The sequence below is a fragment of the Pristis pectinata genome, chromosome 4, assembly GCF_009764475.1.
Source record: "Pristis pectinata isolate sPriPec2 chromosome 4, sPriPec2.1.pri, whole genome shotgun sequence".
Lineage (NCBI taxonomy): Eukaryota > Metazoa > Chordata > Chondrichthyes > Rhinopristiformes > Pristidae > Pristis > Pristis pectinata.
Window position 1 is genome coordinate 35,286,711 of NC_067408.1, and position 17,145 is coordinate 35,303,855.

The 17,145-nt window shown below is 39.5% G+C and overlaps 1 protein-coding gene across 4 annotated transcripts in view; it reads right to left on the reverse strand.

Annotated features, from left to right (window-relative positions):
* Positions 1-17,145, reverse strand: part of LOC127569290 (tetraspanin-17) — a 73,724-nt gene that overhangs the window by 50,776 nt on the left and 5,803 nt on the right. For 3 of the 4 annotated variants that reach the window (XM_052013791.1, XM_052013790.1, XM_052013792.1), the window contains exons 2-5: positions 14,409-14,459; positions 12,342-12,488; positions 6,821-6,991; positions 4,185-4,310 (exon numbers count right to left, since the gene is read on the reverse strand). In XM_052013791.1, the coding sequence (XP_051869751.1) occupies positions 4,185-4,310; positions 6,821-6,991; positions 12,342-12,488; positions 14,409-14,459 (495 nt within the window). The remainder of the gene's footprint in view (positions 1-4,184; positions 4,311-6,820; positions 6,992-12,341; positions 12,489-14,408; positions 14,460-17,145) is intronic. The other variant, XM_052013793.1, reaches the window with a different exon arrangement.

A 17,145-nucleotide genomic window follows, 5' to 3' on the forward strand; every position in this document is an offset into this window, starting at 1 on the left:
CCAAAATCGATGGGAATTCGGCCAGGAGCTTGGCGAAATCGTCGCCAGAAAGGGTAATGGAGCCCAGGCGCGGGGCTGGTGGGCTGATTTCTCCCAGGGGATAGGTCCGGAGAGTGCTAGAGTGGACTAACCGCTTCCTTCGCAGGTCGACTAACAGGTTGTGGGCCCGAAGGAAATCGGCGCCTAGGAGTGGTCGGGCGACGGTGGCAAGGGTAAAGGTCCAGGTAAAACGGCTGCCGCCAAAGTGTAATTGAAGCGTACGGGTGCCGAAAGACCGTATCGTTGTACCGTTGGCGGCATTGAGTAGAGGACCTGGTGGCCTGTCACGAGTGTCGCGGCCTGTCGGGGGCAAAATACTGACCTCCGCTCCAGTATCAACGAGGAAATGCCGTCCAGATTTCTTGTCCTGAACGAAGAGGAGGCTCTGTCGGCGGCCAGCCGCCGTAGCCATCAGCGGCGGCTGGCCCTGGCGTTTCCCTGAAACTTGCAGGGTGGGCGGCATCGACGGGCCTCCGCACCCCACCTCTGATGGTAGAAGCACAGCTGGTCACCCGTGTCGTCGTCTGCGTTCCTGGGGCGTGGCTGCTCGGTTGCTGGGGCCGGGCGAGGCAGGCGTTGGGCTCGCGGCCTGGTGATTTGACTGACGGACGAACCGCTCTCGCGCTTGGCCCTCCACAGGACATCTGCCCGGGCGGCCACCTCACGGGGGTTGCTGAAGTCGGCGTCAGCTAACAACAAGTGGATGTCATCGGGGAGCTGTTCGAGGAAGGCCTGTTCGAACATCAGGCATGGCTTGTGTCCCTCGGCCAATGCCAGCATCTCATTCATTAGGGCGGATGGGGATCTGTCCCCCAGGCCATCCAGATGAAGCAGGCGGGCGGCGCGCTCACGACGGGAGAGGCCGAAGGTCCGGATCAAAAGATCTTTGAAAGCCGGGTACTTATCTTCCTCCGGAGGCGACTGGATGAAGTCTCCAACCTGGGCGGCTGTCTCCTGGTCCAGAGAGCTAACCACATGGTAGTACTTCGTGGAGTCGGAGGTGATCTGCCGAAGGTGGAATTGCGCTTCAGCCTGGTCAAACCAGACGCTGGGCCGAAGTGTCCAAAAGGTGGGCAGCTTGAGGGCCACTGCGTTGGCTGCTGCGCTGTCGTCCATTTCGCGGGTCCAAAAGCCGTTTGGACCGTCGGGGTCACCAATGTAGTGGTTGCTACCGCGGAATAAAACAAGACTCTACTCGGAGGATTGCCAAACAGAACTGGTTTATTTTCCCGCCTTGTGCGGGCCCTTTAAGGGAGAAAAACTCCCGCCCAAAAAACCGGCAATGACTTAAGTCCTACGTCATCAGGACTTTCCCGCGCGCGGGTTCTCCCCGTCGCTCGGAAAGACGAGGCCCGCCGCCATCTTGGGCCTCGTCGCTCCGACGCCGCGCGACCCGACTGCCGAGCCGGTTCGCCCGACTAGACGGTGAGTCGCCACACAACCCTTTCAGAATTACTATATACTCCTCATGAATTTCATACTTTCACTTTTTCATGATTAACGGTTGGTGGGACATGACAAGGGTTAAGTGAGCAGTAGAGGATTCTGCCAGAGGTTATCTATATCTGGAATAAAGAACTTCAGGCAGTATATATAGGTCACAAACTTTGCAAAACATCCTATTTGTTGATTAGCCAAACACACTATTCCTCCACAAGAAGGACTGTCTAACATGAAATCATGCTAAGAGATAAACAGATTACATCAAATTAAATATTTCTATTACCATGAAAAAACCCATCACACATTAACATAAAAAGACAAGGAAATTGAATTCTGAAATATGGAGAGCACTTATTAATATTTGATGGTGACCGCCATGCACCAGTTAAGGCTTCATCAATTTACAAGTTTCACATTTTGTTGCTGATTGGTGCTATTTAAATTGAATCTTTAAAAACAGTGAAACAAAACTGGCATGCCATCTATCAAAGGTAGAGGGGTAACAATGTTAATAAGTGATGAAATAAGTACAGATGTAAGAAACAATCTAGTCACAGAAGATGTGAAGTCCACTTCGGTGAAAGTTAAAGAGCAAGGGAACGAAAACACTGGTCGAAGCAAACAATAACTACCCTGCGTGAAAGGGTATAATTTAACAAATAGAGGCATGTAAAAAGAATAGTGCATTAATAATGGGAGACATTAATCTTCATGCAAGTTGGATTAATCAATTTGGAAAGGTTAGATACAAGAACAAATGCACTGAATGCATTCAGGATAGTTGTCTTTAGCAGTACATTATGAAGTCAATCAAACAACAGGCTCTCTTGGAGGAAGGTTTAACAAATGACCTCAGAATAAATTAAAGAGAAAAATAATTGAGGGAAAAGTAACAGAAAAATAAAAACAGACAATAAGAATTTATTTTAACTTACTAGAGAGGGGCCCAAGTGAACATTGGCCCGCTAGGGAACGAAGCTGGGAATAGTAACGGGGAACAAGGAAATAGCTAAAGAGTTAAACAGATATTTCACATCAGTCTTTAATGGCAGAAGATTCTATGAACATCCCATTAATACTGATGGGATTAATGGGATGTTCATAGTACCATGGCGAAAAATTAAATATCAACACCACAGAATTGGTATTAGCCCACTGAAGGGGTAAAAGAACCTGGACTGAAGAACTTGCATCCTAGAATCCTAGAAGTGGTTACTAAGATTAGTTATAATCTTCCAAAAATATTTAAATTCTGGAGAAGTGCCAGCCCACTGGAAAACAGCCAATGTAACACATCTAGTCAAAACAAAAAAGGTAACTATAGGCTGACTAATTTAGCATCTACTATAAAGAAATCTTGTCTTGTATATGGAATATCATAATCTAATCAACCAGTCAGCATGGCACTGTGATGGGAAAATCATGTCTGATTAGAGTTTTTTTTTGAGGAAGTCTCAACTGAAGCAAATAGAGGGGAAATCAGTAGATGTACCGATTTTTGACTTGGAAATCTCATTCAACAAAGTGTTTCACATTGGTTAAGTCACAAGATAAAGCATCCATAGTGTTGGAGATAATATACTGGCATGGATAGAGTCAACAGGCAGAAAGCAGCATATAGGAATAAGGGGGACATTTTCAAGGTGGCAACCTTTGACCAGTGGGTACCACCAAAATTAGTGCTGGAACCATGTCAGTTTATAACAATATATTGATAAATTGAAGAAAGCAAATATTTGGTAGTCGAATTTACAGATGACACAAAAACGGGTAGAATGACAAGTTGTGAGTATACAAACTGCTGTAGGTTAACTGAGTGGCAATAAGTTGGCAAATATGAGAAAATAAGATTGTTCATTTTGGACAAAAAAATAGGCTATTATTCAATGGAGTAAAACTTCAAAAAGCTGCAGCACAAAGGGATTTGGGTATTCTTGTGCACAAAACCACAAAGTGCATACATAAGTATAGCAGGTACTGGGAAAGGCTGGTGGAATGCTGGCATTTATTGCAATATAAAGATAGGGAAATTTTACTGCAGCTGAAAAAGCACTAATGAAACTAGTACTGTGAACAATTTTAGCCCTTCTGTTTAAGGAAAGATTATTTAATTCAAAGCAGTTGTGGAGAATGATGCAGAGTAAGGAGGAGATGCCCTACAACGTTAAACAGATTGGGATGCTACTCATTGGAGTTAAAAATGAGAGACAATCTTACTGAAACACAGAATTCTTATAGGCCAGACAAAGTAAACGTTTCTTCTCCTGAGTGAGTCCAGAACCAGAAGACAGTCTCAAAAAAAAAAGGGGGTGCTAATTCAAAACAGAGCAGAGCATGAAAAATTTCTTCTCTCAGAGGGTTCTGAGTCTTTGGAGTTCCTTGACAGAGCTATGGGGACAGTTCTTGGGTACACTTAGGGGTGATCTAGATGGATTTCAAATCAGCAAGGGATCCATTATAGGGACAGGGCAAGTCAGCCATAACCCTAAGAATGGGGAGCAGGCTCAAGAACAGGCTACTCTGTTTCTACTTGATATGGCCTTATTCATATCCCATGATCAACTTTCAAAGTTAGAGTTCAAGAGCTTAAATCACGTAAAGACTTATCGTCTCTAGTTGTGTCCCACTTCAAGGAAGCAGTCTATTCAACTAAACGCAGTTATAATCAACATACAAGCTTAAATTTTATGCATTATTCATACCGCAGGGTCTTTTATACAGCAAGAGAATGGAACACCACATCGCTCTCTGCTTGGGTTGAAATCTGTACAGTTAAAGTAAATATTTAGGTCCCAGTCGATGGGTCCTCGAGCACCACAGCACAACCACTATTAGAATAAAAAATAAAATAAATATTAGAGCTTTGCAAACAACAGGCTATAATGCTACTCCCTAAAAGACAACGGTATTAAAAGTGCAGTCCAGATGAAAGTTAGCCAAAATCCAATGTTACATTATCATAGTACAAAAGGATAGTGCCATGTGCATGGTATGGGGGGGAGAGATATTTCAAGCAATGGAAAGCAATATTAATATAGTTAGCTAGTGCTCAAACTCTTCACTGTACGTAGACAAAACCCCTCATCTGACATCAAATTTACTGCAGGAAGTAGATGGCACTCTTTAAAAAAAATGTTTCACTTGCACAATACCCAACTTATAAAAGAAAGGATTCTGATTCTATATCTATTACTGTCACTTGAACTACAGATATCTGAATGTGGATCAGGATGATTATTATTGCAAAGTCTCATCTCTATTCACAACTTGTTTGACAATTGATTAGCTGCAATTGATGTAGAAATTCACAATGCAGAATATTACTTTCAAGCACTGATACCAACATGTTCCAGCAGCCCTTTATTAGAGTGCCTTTGTTTACTAAAGGAGTAAAAATAATATCTGAATAAAAAGAGTCACACACCATAGACACTCATAATATTTTATCTCAGTGCAGTAAAACTATCTGTACCCAAGGATCTGCACTGCCAAAAGAAAATTTCATCAAGACTTATCATTGGGATAGAAAAGAATGTAGTGTTTTGTTTTGGAAAAGGGGACTAATGTTAAGTCAGGAACAGGTAATATCAGCAAATGTAAAAGCGTGACTATCAAAGCGAATTTGTTTCCCCCACCCAGAACTTTCTCTACCATCCGGAAGAAGCATACATTCTGTTAGAAATACTATGTTCCTGACCAGCAGTGTTCCTGATCTCAACTCTGACGGTATACCCAGCCCACATTCCCAATAGTACAGAACCAACTTCACAAGTATATGGATCTGCAGATAATATTTCAGATTACATGGGGCTTGCAAAACATTGAACAGCATAGCACAGGAACAGGCCCTTTGACTCATGATATCTGTGCCGATCATGATGCCAAGTTAAACTAATCCCATCTCTCTCCCTTCCCTGCATGTTCACATGCCTGTCTAAATGCCTCAAACTTCAGTATTGTGTCTGGGCACCACCCTTCTCCTGCCCAGCAGCCTGATCCAGGCACTTACCACTCTGTGCAAAAAAAACTTGCCTCACACATCTCCTTTAAGCTTCCCCCTCTCACCTTAAAGCTATGCCCTCCAGTATTTGACATCTTCTACCCTATCCATGCCTCTCATGATTTTATAAACTTCTATCAGGTCTCGCCTCACATCCAACAGTCTGGAGAAAACAATCCAAGTTTATCCAACCACTCCTTATAGCTGATATTCTGAACCTCTTCTGCACCTTCTCCAAAGCCTCCACATCCTTCCTAATGGGGTGACCAGAACTGCACACAATACTTTAAAGGTGGCCTAACCAAAGTTTTATACAGCTGCAATACGACTTCCTTACTTTTATACTCAGTGCCTCAACTAAAGGCGACAAGCATACAGTATGCCTTCTTCACCACTCCATCTACTCGTTATACCTATTCCATACTTCACAATGTTCTGGAATGAAAAATTCTCAGAAGATCCCTTAAAACAATAATAAAATTAAGAAGAATAATGAAGTGTTGACTGCAATCTGGCATAACAAGTATATGAAAAGATAACTCCACTTAGCAGTCATTAAATTATTTTGTTCTCATCAGAATATAGATTTGACTTATTGGCCAAGGAATTGAATCTGGGATTACCTAGACAAAGTGGACCAAGTAGTAATTTACTCATGGCAATCAGGAAAACCTCTTGCTTTTAAAATTGCCGATGTACGCAAGAACAATTACATTTTTGGGCACTTTCATTAACATATTGGTGCTAGATATTCTGTGGTTTGTACTAGGATACATTTCCAGATCAGGAAATGCGTGGATTAAAGGCAAATTAAAGCTTCCTCCACACTATCCAACACGTGTTAGCCCAATTACAAAAGAGCACCAGCTCTGTACCAGCATTGCTCTTTTGCTCTCTTCTACACAAAACACTCCAAGGCCTCTTAAAGAAGGATCCATACTCACAACAGGACAGTCTTAGAATGTCTAAGGGATTAAAAATAAATCAACTCTGAATTCACACTGCCCATTGTTCTGAATGGGTAAAGTGATTGGCTGGTTATCTACAAGCACAACAACATTCAAATAATTATAGACATTAATTACTATGAAATAGGAAATGTTGACATAAGACAGCACAATTATCTCCAATAATTACTTTTTAATGCATTTATTATTTGTATTTGCGGGTGGGATGACAAGTCAAAGCACTTTCAGGATAATGATTAATTTTTGAATCATCACCATATGTTACAAATATACTGCATTATAGTGGAATAAATACCTCTCATATAATGTACACATTATATCAGGTGCCCACTCAAGGTTTGGTTGAATTTAGAAATTTCTTGTTACTTACATATTCTTGTGCAAAATCAATGAGGTTTTGAAGATCTATGTCATCCCTATAAGCTTGAACATTTTTGTTGATAAATAAATTGAGCTGGTCCTTGATCCAGTCCTTGAAGACAAATGCTAGTATCCCAGTTGTCAACTCCAAGAAGAAAATTAGACCCAGAAATACTGAAAACTGAAAAAAAAACTTTTATTACAATGTAACTTGCACCAAAACATAATAAAAACCCATGTGTGGCATGTTTTCTCAGCTGACATTATTTTCACAATAAAATTTTCAAAATGTCAGAACACCCAGATTCAATTTTACAACCAAATTATTTTTGAAGTATTTCATATGATATTACTCAAAAGCAAAAAAGCATAGCATGTTTTAATTACCCCACATAGTTAGGATACTAAGCAAAGCTGATGTCTGAAAATCTTATCTGCCAAACTAATGACCTTTAAAATGCCAGTGAAATTTTATAAATCTCAATGGTAAATGCCAGTTATATAATTGTTTTATGTATGTCACTTCACAGCATCTACCAAGTGGCTGATAGTATGCCATATCTTTTCATGTAGCAATGATATGGCCCTGGATAAACTTTAGCAAAAATAAACAGGCCTCTGCATGCCATTATAATTAGCACAGAAATAATAATGTTAAAAACAAAGCCTTCAAAATGGACCATCAGGTTCAAGGCCATGATGAGTACTACAAAAAGCATTAGTTCAACTGCAGTCCCAATAGGAGTAGGATGCAAAAAAAGGATTCCCTTTCTTGCTTTAAAGTACGTCTCAAACTTTTTTTTGCACCTCTGACTTCTACTTCAATCCACTTTCATATTTTGATTCTAACTGGCATAAAGATTAACTTTCTAATTCCTCCCTTTTGGTTTTGAACTGCAATTTCTATTGCTGATCCAAAAGATTGTTATGTGTATGCTATTATTTCAAATGCTTCCTAGGTTCAGCTTCCTTTAATCATCCACTTTGATTTAAAAGACAGTACCTCACACCACTAAACCTCTCACAGGCTGAGTAATTAGGTAGCAAATGAACTTTGATGCAAATAGAAATTACCTGCATCTTAGAAAATAAAATATTAAATGAGATAGAAGAAGATATCTAGGAATACAAGTGAACAAGTTTTAGGAATACAAGTGAACAAATCATTAAAACAGCTTTGCAGAACAATCCTTACAAAATACTGGGATTTCTTTCAAGTATCAAGGTATTAAGAAAATCCAAATTTAAGTCATGTCTGAACAGGGCCTTGACCAAGCCACAGAAAGCTCTTCTTAAGAAGATTGCGGAAGAACTATAGAGAACTCAAGCAAGGCTCCAATAAGGATGATACCAGAGATTACAGCTATCAGGAAGGACTGAACAAGCTGAAGCTTTCCCTTTTGAGGAAACAGAACTTGGAGAACACCCATCAGAGTTCTTTAACATTATGAACGAGTTGGAGAGTGAAGATATTGAAAGATCATTTCTAATCACTAGAGTACCCAACACCAGTGCTATAAATGCAGGATAAACATTTTTATTCAGTGTGGTTAGAATGGAGAACACTCCATGGTTGGAAGGTAAAGAGCACAGACAATTCAAAAGGAAACTAGATGAGAGTAAAAGGAAAAGAGACATGATGGAAGACTGAAATGAGGGAAAGAGAATGACAGAAGATTGAGGAATATAAACTGAGGTGAATGACCCATTTCTAAACTCTGAATTCCATACTATAACCCTATCACTGCCCTAATCTCGATTTCCTCGAACTTCAGTTTTTGTCAGATAAATTTCAAGCCTATCAATTCTCATTCACTGAAAGATCATTCTACATAACTTCTATTTTTGTTTTTAATCCTGAGTTCCAGTTTTCCCTTTCTACTAATCTGGATGGCACCAATCCAGACGATTTCATTTCTTGAATTTCAAGAAAGAAAGATTAACTCCACCCGACTGCCCCAATAGCCCTATTCCTGCATTCCTGTCCTATACAGTATAGCATATTTTCTATGCATGCACATAAATAGCAATATGCCTTGCTCATCATGAATCAAACTGGGTATCTCACCAATGGAAAAGACAATTTCTACAGAGTTAAGACATCTCTCAGCTGTTCTAATCATGGTCCTACCACTTATGGAAAGCCCAACAAGGGCAAGCATTAAGAAGTTCATGCTTCATTCCTTGATCAAATATTAAGCTGAGAAAAACTGGCAGCTCTCTGGTACTTGGTTTATCTGTCTATCAAAGTCAAAAATTAGCTATATCAGGATGGCACATTCAGAATAAAAATCAAGGACCTTCATAAACTTAAAATTCAATGAAACAAAAAGATATCCATAAAACACTTAAGTATATATTTTTAAATAAACTCAATTAATTCAAAATAATGTAAGTTACCAAATAGCCAGCTCACTTATAGCCATCTGTCTCCATTGAAATAAACAACCATGTTGATCTAGTGCCTGTTCTAAACTGCTTAAAATCAAAGGAACTACATTTTGGAAGAGAGTATATTTCATGTCCATCAGCATATTGTACAGAAGCAACCAATGATATGTTTTTATCCCATTGTTCCCAGAAGTTCTGGTGACATAAATGTAGGCAACAGATTCTATGGAAAAAATCTGAAGTTTGTGGTTTCTAATGTTCTCCAAGCTAATGTTTATCCCTTAATTAACAACGGGAAAACGAATTGTGGTCACTTTTTTTTTTAAAAATCATTCTTTGCTGTGTTCAAATTGACTGTGACTATTCCCTACACTACAACTGTGACTACATTTAAACTATCTATCTGTGAAGTTTTGTGATGTTCATAACAGAGAAAAGGCACTTATATAAAGACCTTTTTTCTGCTACTTAAAAAGTCATTTTGCTGGGGACAAGCAGCACCCATTCCACATGTTGACAGACTGCCTGGACCCTACAGCACCTCTCATCAACTGTTCAATTAAACAGAAACTCCTGTCTCTCCTTCACTTTGTTCAGCTGCACAGCTCTCCCCAAAACAGTAATTTCTCTACAGCATGTTCAATAGTCAGTGACCAACATTGAGCTGGTTACCATGGAGAAATCTCCGGGCTATGCAGACAAACAAAAAAAGACAGCAGCTTCCATCATATCCAAAAGGAGGTGATGAGAGAGACAGTAGGATTCAGGTAGTTACACACTGCCAGTCCCCAGAGTGCACATTTGTCATGCAGCCTGTGCGCAACCCTTAGCTCCTCATCTCAAGGCTGACTGGCCACACCGCACAGATTCCTGGTTCCCAGCCCATCAGAGGAGAGAGGAGTTCAAGCCAGGATCTTGACACAGCAGTACAGTTGATAACACATTCCACTATTTATGATACTATAATGACCTTTTTTTTTAATGCAGATTCCATTTGTAGCCTTGTTCATGGAAATGCATCCTGAGCACTTAAGGTACCAATGTTCAGATAAGTTAAAAGTAAAAGACTTTAATCTAGATCTCTTAGAGAATGTGAGATGGAAGTAATTATACTGGGGAAATAAGGCAAAGAAATTTAACGAATAGTTTGTGCACGTCTTCATGGAAGGCACAGAAAACCTCCCAGAAATAGTAGAGCACAACAGATTAAAGTAAAAGAAAGTTCCACTGGTAAAATAAAATTATTGGAAAATGGTTTTGAAAATAAATCCTCAGGAATGGTAACCTGCATCCCAAAGTCATTAAATATATGGCTGTGGTAGCAGTGGTTGCAGAGGTAGTCAACCTCCAAAATTCCAGATTCTAGAACAGTTCCCAGATAGGAAGATAGCTAATGTAACTGCACCATTTAAGGGGGAGACAGAGAGACACAGACCAGTTAGTCTAGCAATGGGATTGGGCAGGGATAACCGACGTACAAAAGGAAATTATGTTCTCACAAATCAGTTAGTTATTTGAAGTTGTAACTAGGGGAAAAAAGAAATCAGTGGATGTGGTATACTTGGATTTTCAGAAGGCTTCTAAAAAGTACCACACAACAGGTTATTAAAATTAGAGCACCTTAGTTCAGGGGGTAATATATTGGCATGGATTAAGGATTGGTAAAGAGATAAACAGTTGCAATAAACAGGTCATTTTCATTTGGGAGGCTGTGAATAGTGGGGCTCCACAGGAATCAGTGCCAATGCTTAAACTGCTCACAATCTAAATTAATGATTTGAAGGGACTAAGTGTAATATGTCCAAGATTGCTGATAATCACAGCTGTAAGGTAATGGGGATTATGAGGAGGACACAGAGGTTCAGGAGGACAGACAATGTGGAAAATTCTGAGACCATCCACTTCGGTAGAAAAATATAAAAGCAGAATGTTTCCTAAATCGTGAGACTTAGAAAGGTGATGATGCTCAGAGGGATCTAGATGTTCTTGTACATGAATCACTGAAGAAATATGCAGGTTCAGCAACAATTAGTAAGGCAAACTGTACACTGGTTATTTCAGAACAGATTTTGAGCACAAGAGCAAAGGTGTCTTACTCCAATTATATTAGGACCCAAGGAAGGATATAGTTGTGGTAGATGTAGTGCAAAGTAGGTTCATTAGATTGATTCTGGTCAGTAGCAGGTGTTATCTTATAAGGACTGATTAAAAAGACTGGGCCTATCCTCTCAAAAATTTGAAAGAATGAGATGTGATCTCCCGAACATGTACAACATTCTGTCAGATCTTAATAGGATTGATGCAGGGATGATGTTTCTCCTTGATGAGGTGTTTAGAACAGTCATATTCTCAAAATAAGGGGTGAGCTGTTCAGGACTTGGAAGAGAAAAAACTTTAACTTGAGGGCAGTGAATCTTTCAAATTCCCTATCCAAACTATATTTAGCAACACGATAACTGCTAGAATGGAAGGTTATCATGTCTTGACTATACTGCCTGGGTAGTTGAAGAGCTAACACCAGAGAAAACTAGTGCAGGCCTTCTAAACTTCCCATGCTAGATTTTGATTTGACATCACTCAGATTTAAAAAGGAACTATCATATGCACATGGGACCAATATTCTGCAGGAAGTTTGAATTATCCACCTCTTTTTGTCAAAAGCCTTTTAGCTGGAACCAATTAACATGGCGATTTCCTCAGAGAAAAAACCAAACACAGTTATGTTAAACACCCATTGATACATCAGATTTTAATATTCACAACTCTTATGGTTAATTCACATATGCTTGCATCAAAACTATTTTGATTCTGAACTGTTTCTTACAAATTATCTATTTTTTTCCTTTAAAATGTTCAGAATTTTATTACCAGTTATTCCAAACAATTTCTCAATTATGTTCAAATATGGATAAATCAAAGTTTAGAAGTAGCTTAATAATATTTCAAAATTTTTAAATAGCTGTGTTTACCCATGTATGTTTTTCAACCTAATGAGTTTATAGAAAAACTTTTTTTTAAATTGAAAAGCAACTTAAACAGTTATTTCAAAAACTATTAATAATTCTAAAACTTTATAAAATCTACAAGGACACCATCCACTTTATAAATTTTCTCACAGATGAGTGGTAATGTAAACTTACAAATTTCAATAGGAAAGTGTTCTCACGCAGTGCACCAATACAGCCAGCAAATCCAAGAATGAACATTACTCCACCGACAACAATGAACAACCAGACTGGGTCAAATCCTCCCAGGTCTGTGATAGAAGAGATGTTAGAAAGCACACCCTGGGAAAAAAAAAGTATTTATGTGATTACCATTACTCAAAAAGATGTACTAAACATCTTTATACCTCTTTTTACAATGAGGTTCTCATTTATAGTGAAACCAGTAGACTAATTCTCACACTACAAAGACCTGACATTAAAAATCAAGGCTGTCATATAACAAGTGTGTTCAGGTCAATACATAAAAGATAATTGGTATCAGAATGGACGAAAGGTCACCAGAGAAGACATTTTCTATTGTGAAATCTTTTACAGATAGGCTAGAGAATCAAGGAACAGTCAAAAGCCATCAGAATTTTATTTTCAGTGCACATTTAAGTGAATACCCACAGCATAAAACATTCTTTAAAAATTTATACAGCATGGTAACAGGCCCTTTTGGCCAAACAAGTACACCCATGTTAACCACTAACCTGTACTACTTTGACTAATCAGTCTTCACGCTACTGAACATAGATTAGTTATCAATAAAGTATATAGATGGCATGAATGTGGTAAATGACAAAATGCATGACAATGTAATTCTATAAGCAGCAAGTGCATCAAATCAGACCTTCCTGCATCCTCACCACAAAATTCAGCGTCAGAAGTTTGCAAAGGAACATCTAAACAAGCCTGATGCATTTTGGAAACAATTCCTATGGACTGATGAAGTTAAAATAGAACTTCTTGGCTGCAATGTGCAAAGGTATGTTTGGAGAAAAACTGGTGCAGAATTTCATGAAAAGAACACCTCTACAACTGTTAAGCACGGGGGTGGATCGATCATGCTTTGGGCTTGTGTTGCAGCCAGTGGCACGGGGGTGGATCGATCATGCTTTGGGCTTGTGTTGCAGCCAGTGGCACGGGGAACATTTCATTGGTAGAGGGAAGAATGAATTCGATGAAATACCGGCAAATTCTGGAAGCAAACATCACACTGTCTGTAAAAAAAAAGCTGAAGATGAAAAGAGGATGGCTTCTACAACAGGATAACGATCCTAAACACACCTCAAAATCCACAATGGACTACCTCAAGAGGCACAAGCCGAAGGTTTTGCCATGGCCCTCACAGTCCCCCAACCTAAACATCATTGAAAATCTGTGGATAGACCTCAAAAGAGCAGTGCATGCAAGATGCCCCAAGAATCTCACAGAACTAGAAGCCTTTTGCAAGGAAGAATGGGTGAAAATCCCTCAAACAAGAATTGAAAGACTCTTAGGTGGCTACAGAAAGCATTTACAAGCTGTGATACTTGCCAAAGGGGGTCTAACTAAGTACTGACCATGCAGGGTGCCCAAACTTTTGCTTCGGGCCCTTTTCCTTTTTTTGTTATTTTGAAACTGTAAAAGATGGAAATAAAAAAGTAATCTTGCTTAAACTATTAAAGAAATGTGTCATCTTTAACTTTAAGTCTTTTGGAAATCTAGTCACCTTTTACCCACTTAGCTATTCACAGTAACAGAAATTTTGACCAGGGGTGCCCAAACTTTTGCATGCCACTGTATGTGGAAGTCTAATCCACATTTGTTCTTAAGTGCAAAAGTCAGAAAAGGTTTGGAATAAGAAAATTGCTATATTCTGTATCAAAATACTATGAATGGTGGAAATTTGAAAATAGAAAGCAATGGAAATATTCAGCAGGTGAGTCAGCATCTGCAGAGAAAAAACAGATTGATCTTTCAAACGATATTACAAAATGAAACATTCAAAAATGGAAACTAGCAAATGTTCCAAGGACATTTACTGTACTACATAAATTCAACACCTTGTTTCTTCTTGAAGTACTCAAGTGAACATGTTTACTCAACATGAACCAAATCTAAATTGAGTGATTAAATTCTTAAAAATATTCCCTACCACATCACTGCTTCCCTAGAATAGATTAAAAACACCAAAATTATATTAATCAGGTTCAAGTACATGCATATGCAAAATACCTTCTCAGCCCAAGCCCAGAGGCCTATTCCTAGAAATGCAGCTCCCAGCAACTGCAGAAGAAAACAGAATAACACCATATCAGGTATGCATATACACATGTACCATACATCAGACAATCTAAGACTTATCACTCTAATATATTTGTGAGTAAGAATATCCAGCCTTTGGAAATATCAGTTTGTATACCTTGTGTCAAGATGTATTGCAGGGAATTGGAATATTATTGTCACTTGTACCGAGGTACAGTGAAAAACTTGTCTTGCATACCATTCATACAGATCAATTCATTACACAGTGCATTGAGGTAGTACAAGGTAAGACAATATAGAATGCAGAGTAAAGTGTCACAGCTACAGAGTAAGTGCAAAAGTGTTTTTGTTGAACTTTCAGTATCCACTGCAAATTACCGCATATTTTTAGCTGGAATAGTTTGCAATAAACAGCTACTGCATTTAGGAATTCTATTGATTGAAGGATTTTAGGACATCATGGTGATCTAAATGTACAATAGCAAATTCTTTCTTTCTATTCCCAAGCATGAACTATTGTTTTCATCTTCCTTGTAATCTACACCTCAAAAGAAAATGATCCAAAGAGGACAACAAAAAACTGAACGTACAAGTGTTCTAACTCCCTATATCAGTGACACAACACTTTAAATCTTGATAGAAGAAGATGATAGAAACAGTAAGCAATACTACAAGCGCAAAAGATACTTGCAATACATTAAGTATCAATTCTCAAATGATAAAGAATGATTATAAGAGAAATTTGGCCCAGTTCTATGGTAAAGTGATGCTAGCTGGTTCCAGTCCTCCACCCTCTCCCACAGGCTTGCAAATTCCTTCCTCTCAGATATTTATCCAGCTGCAGTTGAATCTATCTTCTCTATTACCCTTAACAGTGCATTTGGACCCTAATCACATGCTACATAAATGTTTCTCTCCATGTTAATTTTGGTTCTTTTGCTAATCTTCTTCAATCTATGTTTTCTACACATTGGTCGATCAACCAAAGGGAACGGTTTTTGTTCCCTTCAAATCTGTGTATATCCCAAGCCCAACACGATGTTAAAGCTGCTTTTCCACAGCCCTCACTCACGCTAACCTACCCCTCAATGTGCAGCACTCTGCTCACTAAGGGCCAACCCCAACATTGGCATCAAACCTGCCGACAAAGGCATTACTTGTGAGTTGACAATTTGACCTCTACCTTGCAGAGGCAGAAGGTCAGTTGTCAGACACTTCCTCTTACCTCCCTCTGCACCTTAGCCCCACTACTGAACATCAGGTGATTGTCTTGCTGACAATCACTGACCTCATTTCCTCAGGAGATCTTCTCTCCAATGCCTCCAGCCTTATAGTCACCCAATCCCACAGTCAGCCTCTAATTTCTTCCCAAGATCCACAAACAGGAACATCCAGGAAGACCTATTGTTTCAACCTGCTCTTGCCCCACAGAACTTAATTCTTCCCACATTGACACTGTACTTTCTCTCTTTGTATTGTCCTTCCACATGTATCTGAAACTCCTCTAATGCTCTCCACCACTGTCAATTTCTACAGTCCTGTTCTCAACTGACTTATCTTCACCATGGACATCTATGCTCTCCACACCTCCATCCCACACAAGGATGGTCTGAGGGTCTTTTGTTCCTTCCTTGAAAAATAGCCAGTCCCTTTCCACCACCTGACCAAATGCATTCTGACACAGAATTTCTTTCAACTCCATTAATTTTCCATAAATATACGGCTATGGGAACTCTTATGGAGCCAACCTAAGCACGCTTCTTTGGGAGATACATACAAGAGCCCCAAATTCAGTCAAGTCTTTTTCCAGTATATTGAGGACTGTATTGATGTATTCCTGCACTTGTATCGTACTCAAAAATTCCATTACACATGCTACCAATTTCCGTCCAGCTCCTGTGTTCACATGGTCCATTGAGTCATAGATTTATACAGCACAGAAACAGGCCTTTTGGCCCAACTCATCCATGCTGACCAAGTTGTCTACACAAGCTAGTCCCATCTGCCTACATTTGGCCCATATCCCTCTAAACCTTTCCTATTCATGTACCTGCCCAAGTATCTTTTAAATATTGTAAATGTACCCACCTCTTTGCAGTTCATTCCACACAGCCACCACCTGTGTGGAAAAAGTTGCCCCACAGGTTCCCCCTAAATCCATCCTGTCTCACCTCAAATCCATGCCCTATAACTTCAGACTCCACCACCCTGGAAAAAAAAGATTGCAACTATTCAGCCCTATATTCCATAAATTCCATATAACTCTACAAGGTAACCATGCAGCCTTCCATGCTCTGGGGAAAACAGCCCCAGCCTATCCAATCTCCCTGTAACTCATGCCTTCCACCCCCAGCCACGTCACAGTGAATCGTTTCTGTACCCTGAGCCGATACTTCCCTTTCCAGACTCTTAACTAAACCTCCTCCAACCATGTTTCCTGTAAGGATTTTGTTCCATTCTCCTAGCTTCTTTGTCTCCATTGTATTTGTTTTCATGACTTTCCATACCAAATCCTCGAAGAGGTCTTCATTTCTCCATAACCTTGATTTCCTCTTCACCATAATTGATAGGGTTTTCAAATGCATTTCCATATTTCTCACTCTTCCCCTTTCACCACCTCTCCTCCCAGCCAGACCAAGGATAGGGCTCCCTTCATCCTCGCATTCCATCCCACCAGCCTCCACATTAAATGAAACATGCTCCTTGA